The sequence below is a fragment of the Chlorocebus sabaeus genome, chromosome 7, assembly GCF_047675955.1.
Source record: "Chlorocebus sabaeus isolate Y175 chromosome 7, mChlSab1.0.hap1, whole genome shotgun sequence".
Classification (NCBI taxonomy): Eukaryota; Metazoa; Chordata; class Mammalia; order Primates; family Cercopithecidae; genus Chlorocebus; species Chlorocebus sabaeus.
The window spans coordinates 25,471,157-25,487,066 of NC_132910.1; the positions used below are offsets into that span (position 1 = coordinate 25,471,157).

At 36.6% G+C, this 15,910-nt stretch overlaps 1 protein-coding gene across 12 annotated transcripts in view; it reads left to right on the top strand.

Annotated features, from left to right (window-relative positions):
• Positions 1 to 15,910, top strand: part of MTHFD2L (methylenetetrahydrofolate dehydrogenase (NADP+ dependent) 2 like) — a 190,133-nt gene that overhangs the window by 45,265 nt on the left and 128,958 nt on the right. For 11 of the 12 annotated variants that reach the window (XR_012093364.1, XR_005236377.2, XR_012093365.1 and 8 more), the window contains 2 exons: positions 9,564 to 9,748; positions 10,340 to 10,462. Coding sequence is in view for 8 of the 12 variants with exons in the window: in XM_073017405.1 (XP_072873506.1) it covers positions 9,564 to 9,748; positions 10,340 to 10,462 (308 nt within the window). In the remaining 4 variants the exon portion in view is untranslated. Of the gene's footprint in view, positions 1 to 911; positions 8,692 to 9,563; positions 9,749 to 10,339; positions 10,463 to 15,910 lie in introns of those variants that run through there. The other variant, XM_007998885.3, reaches the window with a different exon arrangement.

Here is a 15,910-nt window from a genome sequence, read left to right on the forward strand (position 1 = left end):
TACTTTGCTCTAGTTTATTAAATACATCATTTGATTCTAACAAGCATAGATAAGGTGGTTAGTTTATTTTCTGGAAGTACAAGTAAATAAGCCCATGGAAACAGCACTAAGTGCTGAAGACTTTCTGCCTCATAATGTTTCTGGTTATCGAAATATGTCTCCATCTGTTATTTAGCAGAAACTAGCAGAAAGAGCCACTTTTGCAAACCAGCCAATGAACTTTTAGCTAAATCCTCTTATGTAATGTAAGGTCAACAAGAGAGTATTCCTATTAAGTAGATGAAGAAATTGCATGCCATTGAGAGAAGCTAAGTTGCTTGCCTAACTTTATTATTGCTACTAATGGTGACCCAGAGCTCTGATGCTCAGGACTTCTGATTTCAGGTGAGTAATTTGTACTACATAGTGCTGCCCTGCTCCTCACTATCTGCCACCTCCCTTCTTTAATTTTTGCCTCCTGATGAAGCCATATTTCGTGGCTAGCCCAGCAGTAGGCAGGGCTCCTTTTCTTGCAGCCTTTGGGGGAAGGTCGTTTCTGCCTTTGTGGGAAACCACCTGAGCAAGTAATGACAGGGCACATCATGTAAATAATATCTAAGGGGTCAAATGGATTTCGTTTTTGATATGCATTAATGCCAAGGTCACTATATAATTTGTTGACCAAACTAGCACATTTTTAAGAATAAAAAGGGGCATGAATGTAATGAAAATTATATATCTGGAATATTTATTGGCTTACAAATATATTAATGAACTTATAGTTTCAAACCATTTTCAAAATTAACATTTTAAGAGATAATTTATATCCTTATATGCTAAAATAAAAATTTATATTACATGAATATTCAGCATGAATAATTATTCCTGCTGCATATTCACTTACTTGAATCAATTTCTTAGCTGTATCTTTTAACACCTTGATACTGATAATTTTCTGAAAAAAGTTAATAAGATCTTATGCTTTATTATTATTATTTTTTGAGATGGAGTCTTTCTCTGTCACCCAGGCTGGAGTGCAGTGGCGTGATCTCAGCTCACTGCAACCTCCGCCTCCTGGATTTAAGCAATTCTCCTGCCTCAGCGTCCTGAGTAGCTGGGACTACAGGCGTGCGCCACCACGCCCAGCTAATTTTTGTATTTTTAGTGGAGACAGGGTTTCACCATATTAGTCAGGCTGGTCTTATCAAACTCCTGACCTCGTGATCTGCCCGCCTCGGCTCCCCAAAGCGCTGGAATTACAGGCATGAGCCACTAGGCCCGGCCCTTATGCTTATTTTAAAATTAAATTTTCTGTAGTTTTCTTAACAATTGCAAATAGAGTCTTTGCTTTAGACAATGGTTATTTTAGTTTTAAAAGTACTGTCTCTATAGATGCTGAAGCACACATAAATTGCTAAATGGAACAGTCTTAATTCTATGTTTTGCACATTGAAATGGGAAGATATTTTAGCCTAAATATTTTCAAAGGTGCTATCTTGGTGTATCTTTTCAAAGTACTTTTCTTTGACAAATACTTACATAAAAGTCATCAAATAAGTTGTGTTTGTGTATGGTTTTAAAACTAGTTTGCCATATTTAGATATGGGAAAATTAAAGTTTTTCTCAATTATATTCCAACATTTTGCAAAATAGTAATTTATTCAATGAAATTTTATTCAGTAAAAAATATGAGCTCCATTAGAAGATTCTTCTCAGACATTGAACTATTAATTGCCATTATAGATGTATTTATTTACTAATTCTGCTGTACACAAAGTTCCACAAACTAGCTGGCTTGAAACAGCAGAAATCTGTTTTCACACTTCTGGAGGCTGGAAGTCTGAAATCAAAGTATCTGTAGGCCCATGCTCTGTCGACTAGCTTCTAGTTATTGCCAGCAGCCCTTCGTGTTCCTAAGGAGTTTGCAGCTGCATAACTCCAGTCTTTGCTTTGCCTCTGTTGTCAAATGGTTGTCTTCCCTCTCTGTCTTCACTTCCCTTCTGTGTGTATGGGTCTCTGTGTCTCTTCTCGTAAGGACAGAAATTAAAATTATTTGTGCATTGTTTGAACTATCATTTTTTAAACTGGTTTACTTCTTCCCTTCTTTTTGAAGAGATAACGTTTCTGTTTGTAAGCTTTGGTTTCACTGATTACAATTCACTAAAAACTTTAAATCTGAAGGTGTCCCTACCCCCATTTAGTCTATTTGTTGAATATGTTGATTAATAGTTTCCAACAACTTTTGAAAAAAATGCAACAAGTGTTGCCCATCCCAGTGCCAGGCCAGCCCCCACAGACACAGCCAGTAGGCTACTCCTTGCAGACCCAGGCTCTAGGCCTGCACTAATGCTGGGGCAGCATCCAAGGATTCCAGCTTAGCCACTGCAGACTTAGGCATCAGGTAGAAACTCATGGACCCACACTCTAAGCCTGCCCCAGTACCAGGTCAGCCTCTATAAATTCAGGTCCAAGCCTGTCCCCAGGGACCCAAACTCTGGACCCAACCCCATGGTTCCAGGTACAAGGTCTTCCCCTGCAGATCTAGGCACCAGGCCCATTCCAGGGGACCCTGTGCCAGCCCAATCCCTACAGACTTGGGACCAGGACCATTCCAGTGCCAGGCTGGTCCCCATGGGCTCAGCCTCAAGACCTACCCCAGTGCCGGGATGGCCCCTTGGAACCTAGGCTTCAGGTCTGTGTTTGCAGGCCCAGGCTCCAGGACTGCTCCTATATACCCAAATGACAGCCCATCCCAGTGGACCCACACACCAGATTAGCCCCCCATGAGTTGAAGTATTAGGCCCACCACCTGCTGACCTAGGCATCACCTGCCAACCAATCCAAGGGATTTAGCAACAAGCCCACCCATGGACCATGCCGGATGGCCCATGAAGAATCTCTAGACCCATTGACTGGTGAAAGGCTTTTCCTACTGAAGCCAGCTTATAAAGACTGGAATAGATGCCTACTTCTTCAAGTGATAGACACCAGTGAAAGGCCACAAAGATTATGAGCCATTAGGGAAACATGGCACCACAAAAAGAACAAAATACAGTAAAAATTGACATAAAGAAATGGAGAGCTACAGGCTGCCTATCCAGAGGACACAGACAACTAGACAATATCAATGATTTAAAATACTTCAAAAGGGTAAAAACAAGGTACTGTGGGAGCTCATAGCAGAGTCCCAGGGTACAGGGTTCGGAAAACATTACCAGAGTGTTTTACGAGCTGAGACTTGAGCAATGTGTGGGAAAGACTTGGCAAAGTGGTTGGAGAGGTGAGAAAGAGAAGAAGGAGTTTCAGGCAGAGGGAAAATTATATGTGAAGGCCCAGAGAGAACATGGTGCAGTTCATGAATTAAAATATGACTGGTGTGTAGTATGCGACTCACTAAGCACAGTGTTCTTTAGCAGTGAGGCTAAAGTAGCTTATGCAGAACTTTGTAACCCATAGGGAATTTGGATTTTAGTTAATTTTCCCCCCAATTTCTCATGTCAAAAATGTTGGCGTCATGTTTGCCTTGTGTTTTTCTTTTTTTCATATCCTAGACCCAATCTCAGTAACTCCCAATGGTTCCACTCTCAAAATAGATTCAGAATCAGACTACTTAGCTCCTCCAAGGTTACCCCTTTGCCTAACTCCCCATCATTCCTTGCCTGTTATACTATACTAGCTTCTTAGCTGGAGTCTCCATTTCTCCACTTGATCTCATAGAGTCTATCCTCCATATTTTCACCAGTTATTTTAAAAATGAAAGTCACGTCAAAATCTCTGAATGGCTTCCTGTCTCACAGTAAAAGCCAACATCCTTTCAAAGGCCTGCAGGGCCTTATGTAATCTGATGTCCCACTCCTTCTCTGACTTCATGTCTTACCCCAGTTCACTTGTTCTTTCCACTGCAACCATTGACTTCTTGCTATTTCTCAAATATTTCAGGTATGCTCCTTGCTAAAGGCCTCCATACTTGCTGTCCACTTCCCTTGGCTTAGAATGCTTTTCTCCCAGAAATCTACATGACTTATTTCATTTCCTTCATTTCTGCCCACATGTTACCTGATTTATCAGAGAAGTGATACCTTAACCCACCCATATAAAATAACTCTGGCCCTCAGATGAGTTGTTTCTCTGCCTCATGTCACACATGATATATTAAATACCTGTTGTTTTTCAATATGCTTATATCTTCTTCAACTAGAATATTGTTTCCATAAAAGTAGGTAATTGTTTTGCGCCCTATTATTTATATTCCTAGTGCCTAAAATAGTTTTCAGTGAATAGGAGGCTTTCAACATGTATTTATTAAGTGAATAAACAATTAGCATGTGGTGAGGAGTTTTAACCAGGGAGATGATGTAATTTAATTAGAAAACGATAACTCTGGCTGCAGTATGGAAAATGGATTAGAGGAGATCAAGACAAGCCAGAGAGAAATTTTGGGAGATGTATTATTCAGTGGCTGAACATTTGAATTGTTGCTGATGTTTAACCTATTTAGCTTTTCAAGAATTTTCATGTTGAAAATCTAATTTGTTTATGCGCTAAAGTAATGAGAATGTATGAGTTGACCAGTTCTTCCAGCACATGGACTGATACAGGCACTCTCCCATTGGACCTGCATTAATTTGAGGTTGCTTCATTTTTCTTCTTATAGTGACTCCTATGGAGCTAGGCTTGCTGAGTTCTACAGTGACTGATGGAGTCAGCTGGAGGGGCCAGTTGCTACTGAAAATGCTCAGAAACCTAACTCCTAATTTACCCATAAACACCACCTAGCCAGGCTGTATCACGTCTGCTATAATTAGTTAGCAAGCTGACTTAGCACCTCAGTGCTATAATTTAAAGTAAACCCTGAACAGTCTTAGACATGAGTATACATGGTACAGTTAAGTTTAATCTGTATAAAGGTATCTCTTTGGAGTCTGAGAATCCGTTTATGCTACTGGTCTTCTCTGACACTCTCCAGGTCATGCAGGTTACTGTCTAGGTCATAATTAGCCTGGATTATATTCAGTGATTGCCAGCTTCCCAGTGGCCTGTGAACAAATTATTTTGTTTAATAGTGAGTGAATCAATAATGTCAGCAGTAGCATCACTACTCACATGCTATAAAATGCAAGACAGAGTTCAGATGTTTTTATATTTTAAAATAAAATGTATATTCCTTACTGTGTTAGGTGATTTCTAGTTTCTTAACAGATATATCTGCTTCTATAATAGTGTTCTACCCTAAGAAAATATTCCTGACACAAATTGATTTATGGAAAGTTTTTTTTTTGTTATTACTTATAAATGAGTTGTGCTGGAATTTGTTGCTGTGTCTGCAGTACTTAGTATTTGCTAATATACAAGGTCCTTGTTATCTTAGTGCCAAAAGGCTGCTTAAATGAATTCATAAAATGTCATCACCAGAAATTCATAGGAAACAGTGAAAAAAGTTTGTTACTTTACTTTGAAAAATAAAGACCTCAAAAGTTTTATTTTATTTTAACTTGATTTGTCTATAATTACATACAAAGTGTTGGAAGGTACAAAGCAGAAACTACACAAGATCACTCAAGAAATAATAGATAACCTGAATAGCCCTCTATATTAAGGAATTTAAGTTTGTAGGTTTAAACCTTCCCAGAAAGAAAACTCCAGAATCAGATAGCTTAATGGGTGAATCGTACTAAACATTTAAGGGAGAAAAAAAATGCCAATTCTTTACACACTCTTCTGGAAATTTGAAGAGGATAGAATTCTTCCTAACTCATTCTATGAAGCCAGCATCATCCTGGTATCAAAGCTACTTGATAACATTGTAAGAAAAGAAAACTACAAAGACCTCTTACGCACTTTGATACAACAATTTTAACAAAATTTCAGATGAAATCCATGATAATCTGGAAAGGATAGCTACGTAATAACCAAGTGGGATGTATCCCAGGAATGCAAGGTTGGTTTAACATTTGAATATTATTCAGTTACCATATTAACAGACTAACACTCGAGAAAAACGTATGATCATCTCAATAGACATAAAAAACATTTGGCAATATCCTCATACAAATTCTCATCAAACTAAAAATAGACATAAATCATAAACTGAATGTATGACTTAGGCCCATAAAATCTAGAAGAAAACACTGGAGAAAACCTTTGTGACCTCAAGTTAGGCAAATATTTCTTTTATACAACACTAAAAGCATGGTCCATAAAAGGAAAAATTAATAAATTGGAGTACCTTAAAATTAAGAACTGTTCTAAAAACACAAGAGGATAGAAAGGCAAAGCACAGACTGGGAGACAATATTTCAAACCCCATATCTGATAAAGGACTTGAATCCAGGATATACAAAGAACTTCAAACATTCAAAATAGGAAACAACCTACTAAACAATGGGCAAAAGATTTAATAATTTAATTTACCAAAGAAGATCACAGATGGTAAATAAGCATATGAAAAGATGTTCAACATCAGTATTCATTAAGGGAATGTAAATTTAAAGCACAATGACATACCACCATATGTCCACTAAAATGTCAACAATTTTAAAACCTGACCATCTTAAGTGATGACAAGTATATGGAGCAACCGGAACTCATGTACTGTTTGAAGGAACACAAAGTCGTACAGTGTCTTTGTAACATGGTCTAACAGTTTTTAACATATTTCAACATACACTTACAATATGACCTTGCCATTCTACTTTGAGATATTTGCTGAAAAGAAATTAAAGCAGCCAGGAATGGTGGCTCACACCTGTAATCCCAGTGTTTTGGGAGGCTGAGAGGGGCAGATCACTTGTGGCCAGGAGTTCAAGACCAGCCTGGCACACATAGCGAAACCCCATCTCTACTAAATATACAAAAGTTAGGCATGATGGCATATGCCTGTAATTCCAGCTACTCGGGAGGCTGAGGCATCAGAATTATTTGAACCCAGGAGGCGGAGGTTGTAGTGAGCTGAGATCTTGCCACCGAACTCCAACCTGGGTGATAGATTGAGACTCTGTCCCCCCCCCGCAAAAAATATATTAAAACATATGTGTTATAAAATGTTTGTAACAGCTGTATTTGTCATGATCAAAAACTGGAAAGAACCCAAATATCTGTTAATAATTACCATTGAATAGATAAACAAATATTGGTATATCCATACAGTGTGATACTACTCAGCGATAAAAAAGAAATGAACCATTCAAACATGCAACTATGTGAATTAAAAAATAATTATGCTGAGTGGAATTATCTGGCCAAAAAAGAGTATATAGTATTTGATTCAATTTTTATAAAATTCTTGATAATACAAACTCATATATAATGAACAAAAGAGATTGATTGTTGCCTGGAATGGTGAATTGAGGAGTGGAATCTGGCAGAGACAGGTGAAATGGCAAAATTTTAAAGGTGCACCTGGAAAGTTTTGGGAATGATAGACATGTTCATTTTCTTGACTATAGTAATTTCTCAGGTATATACATATATTAAAACTTGTACACGTTAAATATGTCCAGTTTATTATACAGCAATTATACTGAATAACACAGAAATGAGACAGCAGAACAAGATTGATATATTGAATTTATCATGACATTTCATGTCTTGAAAGCTATTAAAATTTTAAGAGTAGACAAAATTAGAATCAAAAGTAGAGTTTACTTAGAATGTCTAGTTGTGATTGTATTGTCTATCCAATTTGCTCAGTTATTTACTCATAAATTATGATTGTTATTAAAATACACTTTTGTGTTAAAGTGGTTTTCAAACATGGTCATACACAAGAACCACATGTAGGAAATTATTAGACGTGCAGACTTCCAGGTTTTACCCCTACCCCCAGGAATTCTGAATTGTAGATGAGGTTGTGGGGTCTTGAAATCTGCTTGTTGGATATTTATAGCACTTGCCCTCATTAGAAAGTTAAAAGTGTACAGGTACCACAAAGAATTAAGGTTTATAAGGCTTTCTTTCCTCCTCCTCTTTCTCTTCTGCTTCCTACTCTTTCTCCTTTTCCTCTTTTTTGTAACATTTATTGACCTACATTTGTTGTTTTTTGTAGTGATCATGTTTTTACCAGGCCGTTCAATAGTGAAAGGACAGGGGCAGAAGGAAGAAGGGACCACCTTCTACTTTATCAGATACCTTTAAAAAATAAACACACAGTAAGAGCAATGTAATTCACCACTTTCAAGTTTGAGGTCATGGAGAGCAGAAAAGCCTTTCTGGGAAGTATTTCTTTGTGCCTTTCCGGAGATAGCTTATATCATCTATCAAAATATAGCACTTCTTACCTTCTGAAATACATATAAACTGCCAGGAAGTAATCTTCTGTGGAAACTTATTCCATTAGAAATGATGCCATTGCATCGGGGAGGTACTGAACTATCTGTTTACTGACCCGATCCCCACCATAATCAGTGACAAGCATGGCAAGACTCACAGCTGTTGTCCGGGGCCATGCCTGGGGCCATGGAATAACATTTTTCTTTGAGTAAGTTAAAAGAGTTGTGTAGTATAAAGCTCATGACTTCAGCGTCTTTTGTAGGATATGCTAACCAAAAACGAACTGATTTCGCCTTCGGGTCGCAAGATTGTGGGGCTACGTGTATACACAGTGGAGTCCAGTCTTCAAGATGGTTACCAGTTTTAACTAGGCTGTGCTGATCTGCCTCTTTAGAAAAAATAGCAGAACTTTAAATTTATGCAATATTATAGTCCGGATTTTGGGTATGTGGTTTGATAATTTATATGAATACATAAATGTGTGTATATGTATATGCATATGTATGCATATGTGTGTGTATTATATATGTTTTTTATATATATGTAGTACATAAGTGAAAGTTGTGAAGAAATGTACACTGTAGTTAGCATCTTAGTCTATTTGAGCTGCTATAACAATACCATAGACTGGTTGGCTTATACAAAAACAGAAATTTATTTCTCATAGTTCTGTAGACTGGGAAGTCCAAGGTCAATACACCAGAAGGTTCAGTGTCTGGTGTGGAACTACTTTTTGGTTAATAGATAGCTGTCTTCTTGCTATGTACTCACATAGCAGAAGGCACAAGGGAGATCTCTGAAATTTCTTAAAAGAACACTAATGTCGAGTTGATGGGTGCTGACGAGTTGATGGGTGCAGCACAGCAACATGGCACAAGTATACATATGTAACAAACTTGCACATTATGCACATGTACCCTAGAACTTAAAGTATTAAAAAAAAAAAAAAAAAGAACACTAATGTCACTTATGAGGGCTCTATCCTCATGGTATAATCACCACCCAAAGGACTTGCCTCCTAATATCATAACATTTGGGGTTAGGATTTCAACATATGAATTTTGAAGAGACATGCACATTCATTCTACAGCAGATAGATTATACTGTAGAACTAAATAACAGAGTTGCAATCCTTCACAAAATTATAAAATATTTATGAATCTGAAGAGTAGGTGTCACTATAATTGAAAAAAAAATCAAACTTTGGGTGCTTGGAGAATCATGGTGGTTTTGTTGATTTTTGTACCTTAAATTTGCACAGTTGAATATTTCTTATTTTCTTTTTAGTATTACATTTATTGTTTTGCTTTCCACAGACATGAAGCCATTATTATATCAGGAACCGAAATGGCCAAGCATATCCAGAAAGAAATACAGCGAGGTGTGGAATCATGGGTTTCCCTTGGAAACAGAAGACCTCACCTCAGTATAATTTTAGTGGGAGATAACCCAGCAAGCCATACATACGTCAGGAATAAGATAAGAGCTGCCTCTGCTGTAGGTGGGTATGTGTTTTAGTTGTAATGACTACTAAATATGTTTTCTGTTTTTACTTCAAATTGTGATAATTATGAATGATAATGATCAAATAAGTGCCATTTGAATTGCATGTGTTATTATTAAAGATTATTCAGTTACCAAAGCTTTATGTTAATTTCATATGATTTTTCTTCCGATTTCTTGTAGGGTTAATTCAGTGTGTTTTATATTCTATGGCAAGATATGCAAAGAATAGTTTACATCTAAAAGGCCTGCTTTCATTGTATTTGCTTCAATTAAATAATAAACCTGGCTTGTTCACTCTGTTAAACTTGGCCTAATAGTTGTGTGGTAGTGATATTTTTATTCTCTTCAAATCTACTAACAGTAGCTTATCTCAAGCAAGAACAAATTGTCACCTGGCATTCCAGGTCAAAGAATGCATGTGAATCAAGAGAAAACACTTGTACTACTGGAACAATCCTTCCTGGTGATGCATGGAACATCAGAACCTTTCATTGCAGTAGAAACAGTCCCACACTGTGTTAGACACTATTGATGAAAAACCATATTCAGTTAGTCAAGTGACCTTCTCTGCCTGTTTTTCTTCTAGGTATTTGCAGTGAGCTCATTCTAAAACCGAAAGATGTTTCTCAGGAAGAGCTTTTGGACATAACTGATCAATTGAATATGGACCCAAGAGTCAGTGGTATATTAGTTCAGTTACCACTACCAGGTACATAATGCTCTTCTATTTATCTGGTTTTGTTAAAAGTGAAACAAAGGGCATCTTTCAACATCATATCATGATACTGCAAGTAATTTATAAAATACATTCAGAAGGGGACTAGCTATTATACTAGTAATAGGTGTAATAGTGATTTCTGAATGATATGTGCTTATATTGACAAAATCCTTGAAAGTAAAATATAGGCATTGGCAATATATACACTCCTTGCTTTGTACAGTAGTATGGGACCCTAAAAACGACGATGTAAGATGAAACCAGGTAATGTGATCTTAATAATCAAAGGTAAAAACGACAATTTTCTGTGACCTTTAAAACTTCTTATCAAAGCATTAAAAACTCTCCTACTGTGGTTCATAAATGTATAGGGAAATGAATAATTAGTAAAACTAAACTAATGTTTTTTTAGTACACTGTAATTTAGAACTTTAGAAACATTGAGAAAGTGTATGATATCATTGCAAAAACTTGTCAGAAGTAGTTGGAACAGTGTTTGCCTTCTATCTAATTCTATAACTTATCATATGGAATGAGCATCTTTTCTATGTCTTGGTGAATTGAGCTGTTATATTCCTTTCAAAGTTTAGATTAGTTCCCAGTATTTTGTCTGTTGTACTTTAAATGTTGTGAAATTTCTCTGAGAGTTCCTTAACATTTAAAGGAACTTCAATGTGAAGTTTCACGTTGGTGTCACTTCCTCCGAGATGTTGTCGTCTTTTTTGTTATGATCACTTTCCTCATTTGTGTGGTGGATTCACCCTCATTAAGTTCCTCTGGCTGCATAACTACATCTCTCCAAAGGATTCAGTGTCAGCATTCTATGGTCAGCTATTTCTCCTACAACTCCATTTACATTAAATTAGAATCCTATTGAAATGACTTTGTTTTTTATATTTATCAGGCTTTTTCAACATAGTACTTACCTTCGCTTTTCATGCGGGCCTAGGTTTCTCTTGTCTTTGTTTGTTGTTACCATTTTCAGATCTCCTACTCACATCCAGTTTCCATCCCAGCATTATCACATTTTTTTTCTTTGCTATACTTTCACTTTTATAGGCTAATCCCCTTTGTCTATTATCAACTTTTGTAAAATATCATGTGGGTTTATCTCTGGGAAACATGGAGAAAACACACTTTCCTATCTGTTTGAAGATTGCAAATGTGCAGTAACCAATCATTTGAAAGAAGTGCTATGATTGGTCACTGATCATCATGTCATCTGTTATTTCTCTAGTGATTTGTGGGCTAAAGAGCCAGCAGCTCTTGTGTAATTACTATGAAATTTGAAACGTGTTATTGGAGGACTAGTATCATTTAACTAAATTGTGGTTCTGAAATTTGTGCATATTTAAAGTGCACAAAATGAGGACTGCAGGTATAGTATAGGTTACAATAGCTTTGTAGTTTTGAGTTCTGTAAGCTTTGATTAACAATCATGTGATGTGCAAAAAGTAAAGCTATATAATTCTATTATATGGGATCTTTATGTGGTATTAATATTTTTCTTTATCCAACAATATAATATCTTAGCATATGTTATAGCTTTTGTGCTGTTTACATTATATCAAAAATTCATACTTCTAATTCTTTTCCTCCAATATAGCTGCACTGACAAAAATCATGAAGTTGATAAGAATCTTAGAAGCTATCAGAGTTTCCCCCGAGAAAAACGCTTTGACAGATAATGCTTAGATTAATGATGTTAAAGTTAGTATAGTGATAGTATCACTTACCTTTAAAACTAGAAAAAAAATTCAAAACATGCAGCACTCTCGTATCATTGGAAAATGAGGTCTAGAGAAGATCAGGAGTTTATTAACATGACAAATCTGTCCAAAAAATTTTAACAGTGTTTCTCAATTGTTTGACTCATGCAAAATGAGTCTTTTTTTGGTACTGTGTTTATCAAGCAATCTTCTTATAGTTTGCAGTTTTTGAAATTTTCTCTACTTGGCATTTGTATGACATTTCGATAGCTGTATAAACATGTCACAACCTTAATTCTTAAAATGTCCTTTCTACACAAAGTGACCTGAAAAGACATTTCTTGAGAGAGACATGCAAATGGCCAACAGGTATATGAAAATGATAAACATCACTAATTATCAAGGAAAGGCAAATTAAAACCACAATGAGATATCACCTCACACTTGTTAGGATGGCTGTTATCAAGAAAATGAGGTAAGTGTTGAGGATGTAGAGAAAAGGAACCCTTGCTCACTGCTGTTTAGAATGTAAATTGGTACAGCCATTTTAGAAAACAGCATGACAGTTCCTCAAAAAATTAAACATAGAACACCATATGATCAAAAAATTCCATTTCTGTGTATATATCCAAATGACATGATATCAGTCATGTCAAAGAGATACCTGCATCCTAAAGTAATGCTGCACATTGTGGCATTACTTTAAGATACATAATCAACTTTAGTGTCTATCAGTGGCTGAATGGATAAAGTAAATGTTGTTGTGTGTATACGCAATGAAATAAGAATCAACTTTTTAAAAGAATGAAATCCTCTACACACTGCTTTAAATGTGTCCCAGAGATTCTGGTATGTTGTATCTTTGTTCTCATTGGTTTCAAAGAACATCTTTATTTCTGCCTTCATTTCATTATGTACCCAGTAGTCATTCAGGAGCAAGTTGTTCAGTTTCCATGTAGTTGAGCGGTTTTGATTGAGTTTCTTAGTCCTGAGTTCTAGTTTGATTGCACTGTGGTCTGAGAGACAGTTTGTTATAATTTCTGTTCTTGTACATTTGCTGAGAAATGCTTTACTTCCAATTATGTGGTCAATTTTGGAATAAGTTTGATGTGCTGAGAAGAATGTATATTCTGTTGATTTGGGGTGGAAAGTTCTGTATATGTCTATTAGGTCTGCTTGGTGCAGAGATGAGTTCAATTCCTGGATATCCTTGTTAACTTTCTGTCTCATTGATCTGTCTAATGTTGACAGTGGGGTATTGAAGTCTCCCATTATTACTGTATGGGAGTCTAAGTCTCTTTGTAAGTCTCTAAGGACTTGCTTTATGAATCTGGGTGCTCCTGTATTGGGCGCATATATATTTAGGAGAGTTAGCTCTTCCTGTTGAATTGATCCCTTTACTATTATGTAATGGCCTTCTTTGTCTCTTTTGATCTTTGATGGTTTAAAGTCTGTTTTATCAGAGACTAGTATTGCAACCCCTGCTTTTTTTTTGTTCTCCATTTGCTTGGTAGATCTTCCTCCATCCCTTTATTTTGAGCCTATGTGTGTCTCTGCATGTGAGATGGGTCTCCTGAATACAGCAAACTGATGGGTCTTGACTCTTTATCCAGTTTGCCAGTCTGTGTCTTTTAAATTTAGGGAAATTTATAGCACTAAATGCCCACAAGAGAAAGCTGGAAAGATCTAAAATTGACACTCTAACATCACAATTGAAAGAACTAGAGAAGCAAGAGCAAACACATTCAAAAGCTAGCAGAAAGCAAGAAATAACTAAGATCAGAGCAGAACTGAAGGAGATAGAGACACAAAAAACCCTCCAAAAAATCAATGGATCCAGGAGTTGGTTTTTTGAAAAGATCAACAAAATTGATAGACCGCTAGCAAGACTAATAAAGAAGAAAAGAGAGAAGAATCAAATAGATGCAATAAAAAATGATAAAGGGGATATCACCACCAACCCCACAGAAATACAAACTACCATCAGAGAATACTATAAACACCTCTATGCAAATAAACTAGAAAATCTAGAAGAAATGGATAATTTCCTGGACACTTACACTCTTCCAAGACTAAACCAGGAAGAAGTTGAATCCCTGAATAGACCAATAGTAGACTCTGAAATTGAGGTAATAATTAATAGCCTACCAATGAAAAAAAAGTCCAGGACCAGATGGATTCACAGCTGAATTCTACCAGAGGTACAAGGAGGAGCTGGTACCATTCCTTCTGAAACTATTCCAATCAATGGAAAAAGAGGGAATCCTCCCTAACTCATTTTATGAGGCCAACATCAACCTGATACCAAAGCCTGGTGGAGACACAACAAAAAAGGAAAATTTTAGACCAATATCCCTGATGAACATCAATGTAAAAATCCTCAATAAAATACTGGCAAACCGAATCCAGCAGCACATCAAAAACTTATCCACCATAATCAAGTGGGCTTCATCCCTGGGATATAAGGCTGGTTCAACATACGCAAATCAATAAACGTAATCCAGCATACAAACAGAACCAAAGACAAAAACCACATGATTATCTCAATAGATGCAGAAAAGGCCTTTGACAAAATTCAATAGCCCTTCATGCTAAAAACTCTCAATAAATTCGGTATTGATGGAAAGTATCTCAAAATAATAAGAGCTATTTATGACAAACTCACAGCCAATATCATACTGAATGGGCACAAACTAGAAGCATTCCCTTTGAAAACTGGCACAAGACAGGGATGCCCTCTCTCACCACTCCTATTCAACATAGTGTTGGAAGTTCTGACTAAGGCAATCAGGCAAGAGAAAGAAATCAAGGGTATTCAGTTAGGAAAAGAAGAAGTCAAACTGTCCCTCTTTGCAGATGACATGATTGTATGTTTAGAAAACCCCATCATCTCAGCCCAAAATCTCCTTAAGCTGATAAGCAACTTCAGCAAAGTCTCAGGATACAAAATTAATGTGCAGAAATCACAAGCATTCTTATACACCAGTAATAGACAAACAGAGAGCCAAATCATGAATGAACTTCCATTCACAATTGCTTCAAACAGAATAAAATACCTAGGAATCCAACTTACAAGGGAGGTAAAGGACCTCTTCAAGGAGAACTACAAACCACTGCTCAGTGAAATAAAAGAAGACACAAACAAATGGAAGAACATACCATGCTCATGGATAGGAAGAATCAATATTGTGAAAATTGCCATACTGCCCAAGGTAATTTGTAGATTCAATGCCATCCCCATCAAGCTACCAATGAGTTTCTTCACAGAATTGGAAAAAACTGCTTGAAAGTTCATATGGAACCAAAAAAGAGCCCGCATTTCCAAGACAATCCTAAGTCAAAAGAACAAAGCTGGAGGCATCACGCTACCTGACTTCAAACTATACTACAAGGCTACAGTAACCAAAACCGCATGGTACTGGTACCAAAACAGACATATAGACCAATGGAACAGAACAGAGTCCTCAGAAATAATGCCATACATCCACAGCCATCTGATCTTTGACAAACCTGTGAAAAACAAGAAATGGGGAAAGAATTCCCTATTTAATAAATGGTGCTGGGAAAATTGGCTAGCCATAAGTAGAAAGCTGAAACTGGATCCTTTCCTTACTCCTTATATGAAAATTAATTCAAGATGGATTAGAGACTTAAATGTTAGACCTAATACCATAAAAACCCTAGAAGAAAACCTAGGTAATACCATTCAGGGCATAGGCATGGGCAAGGA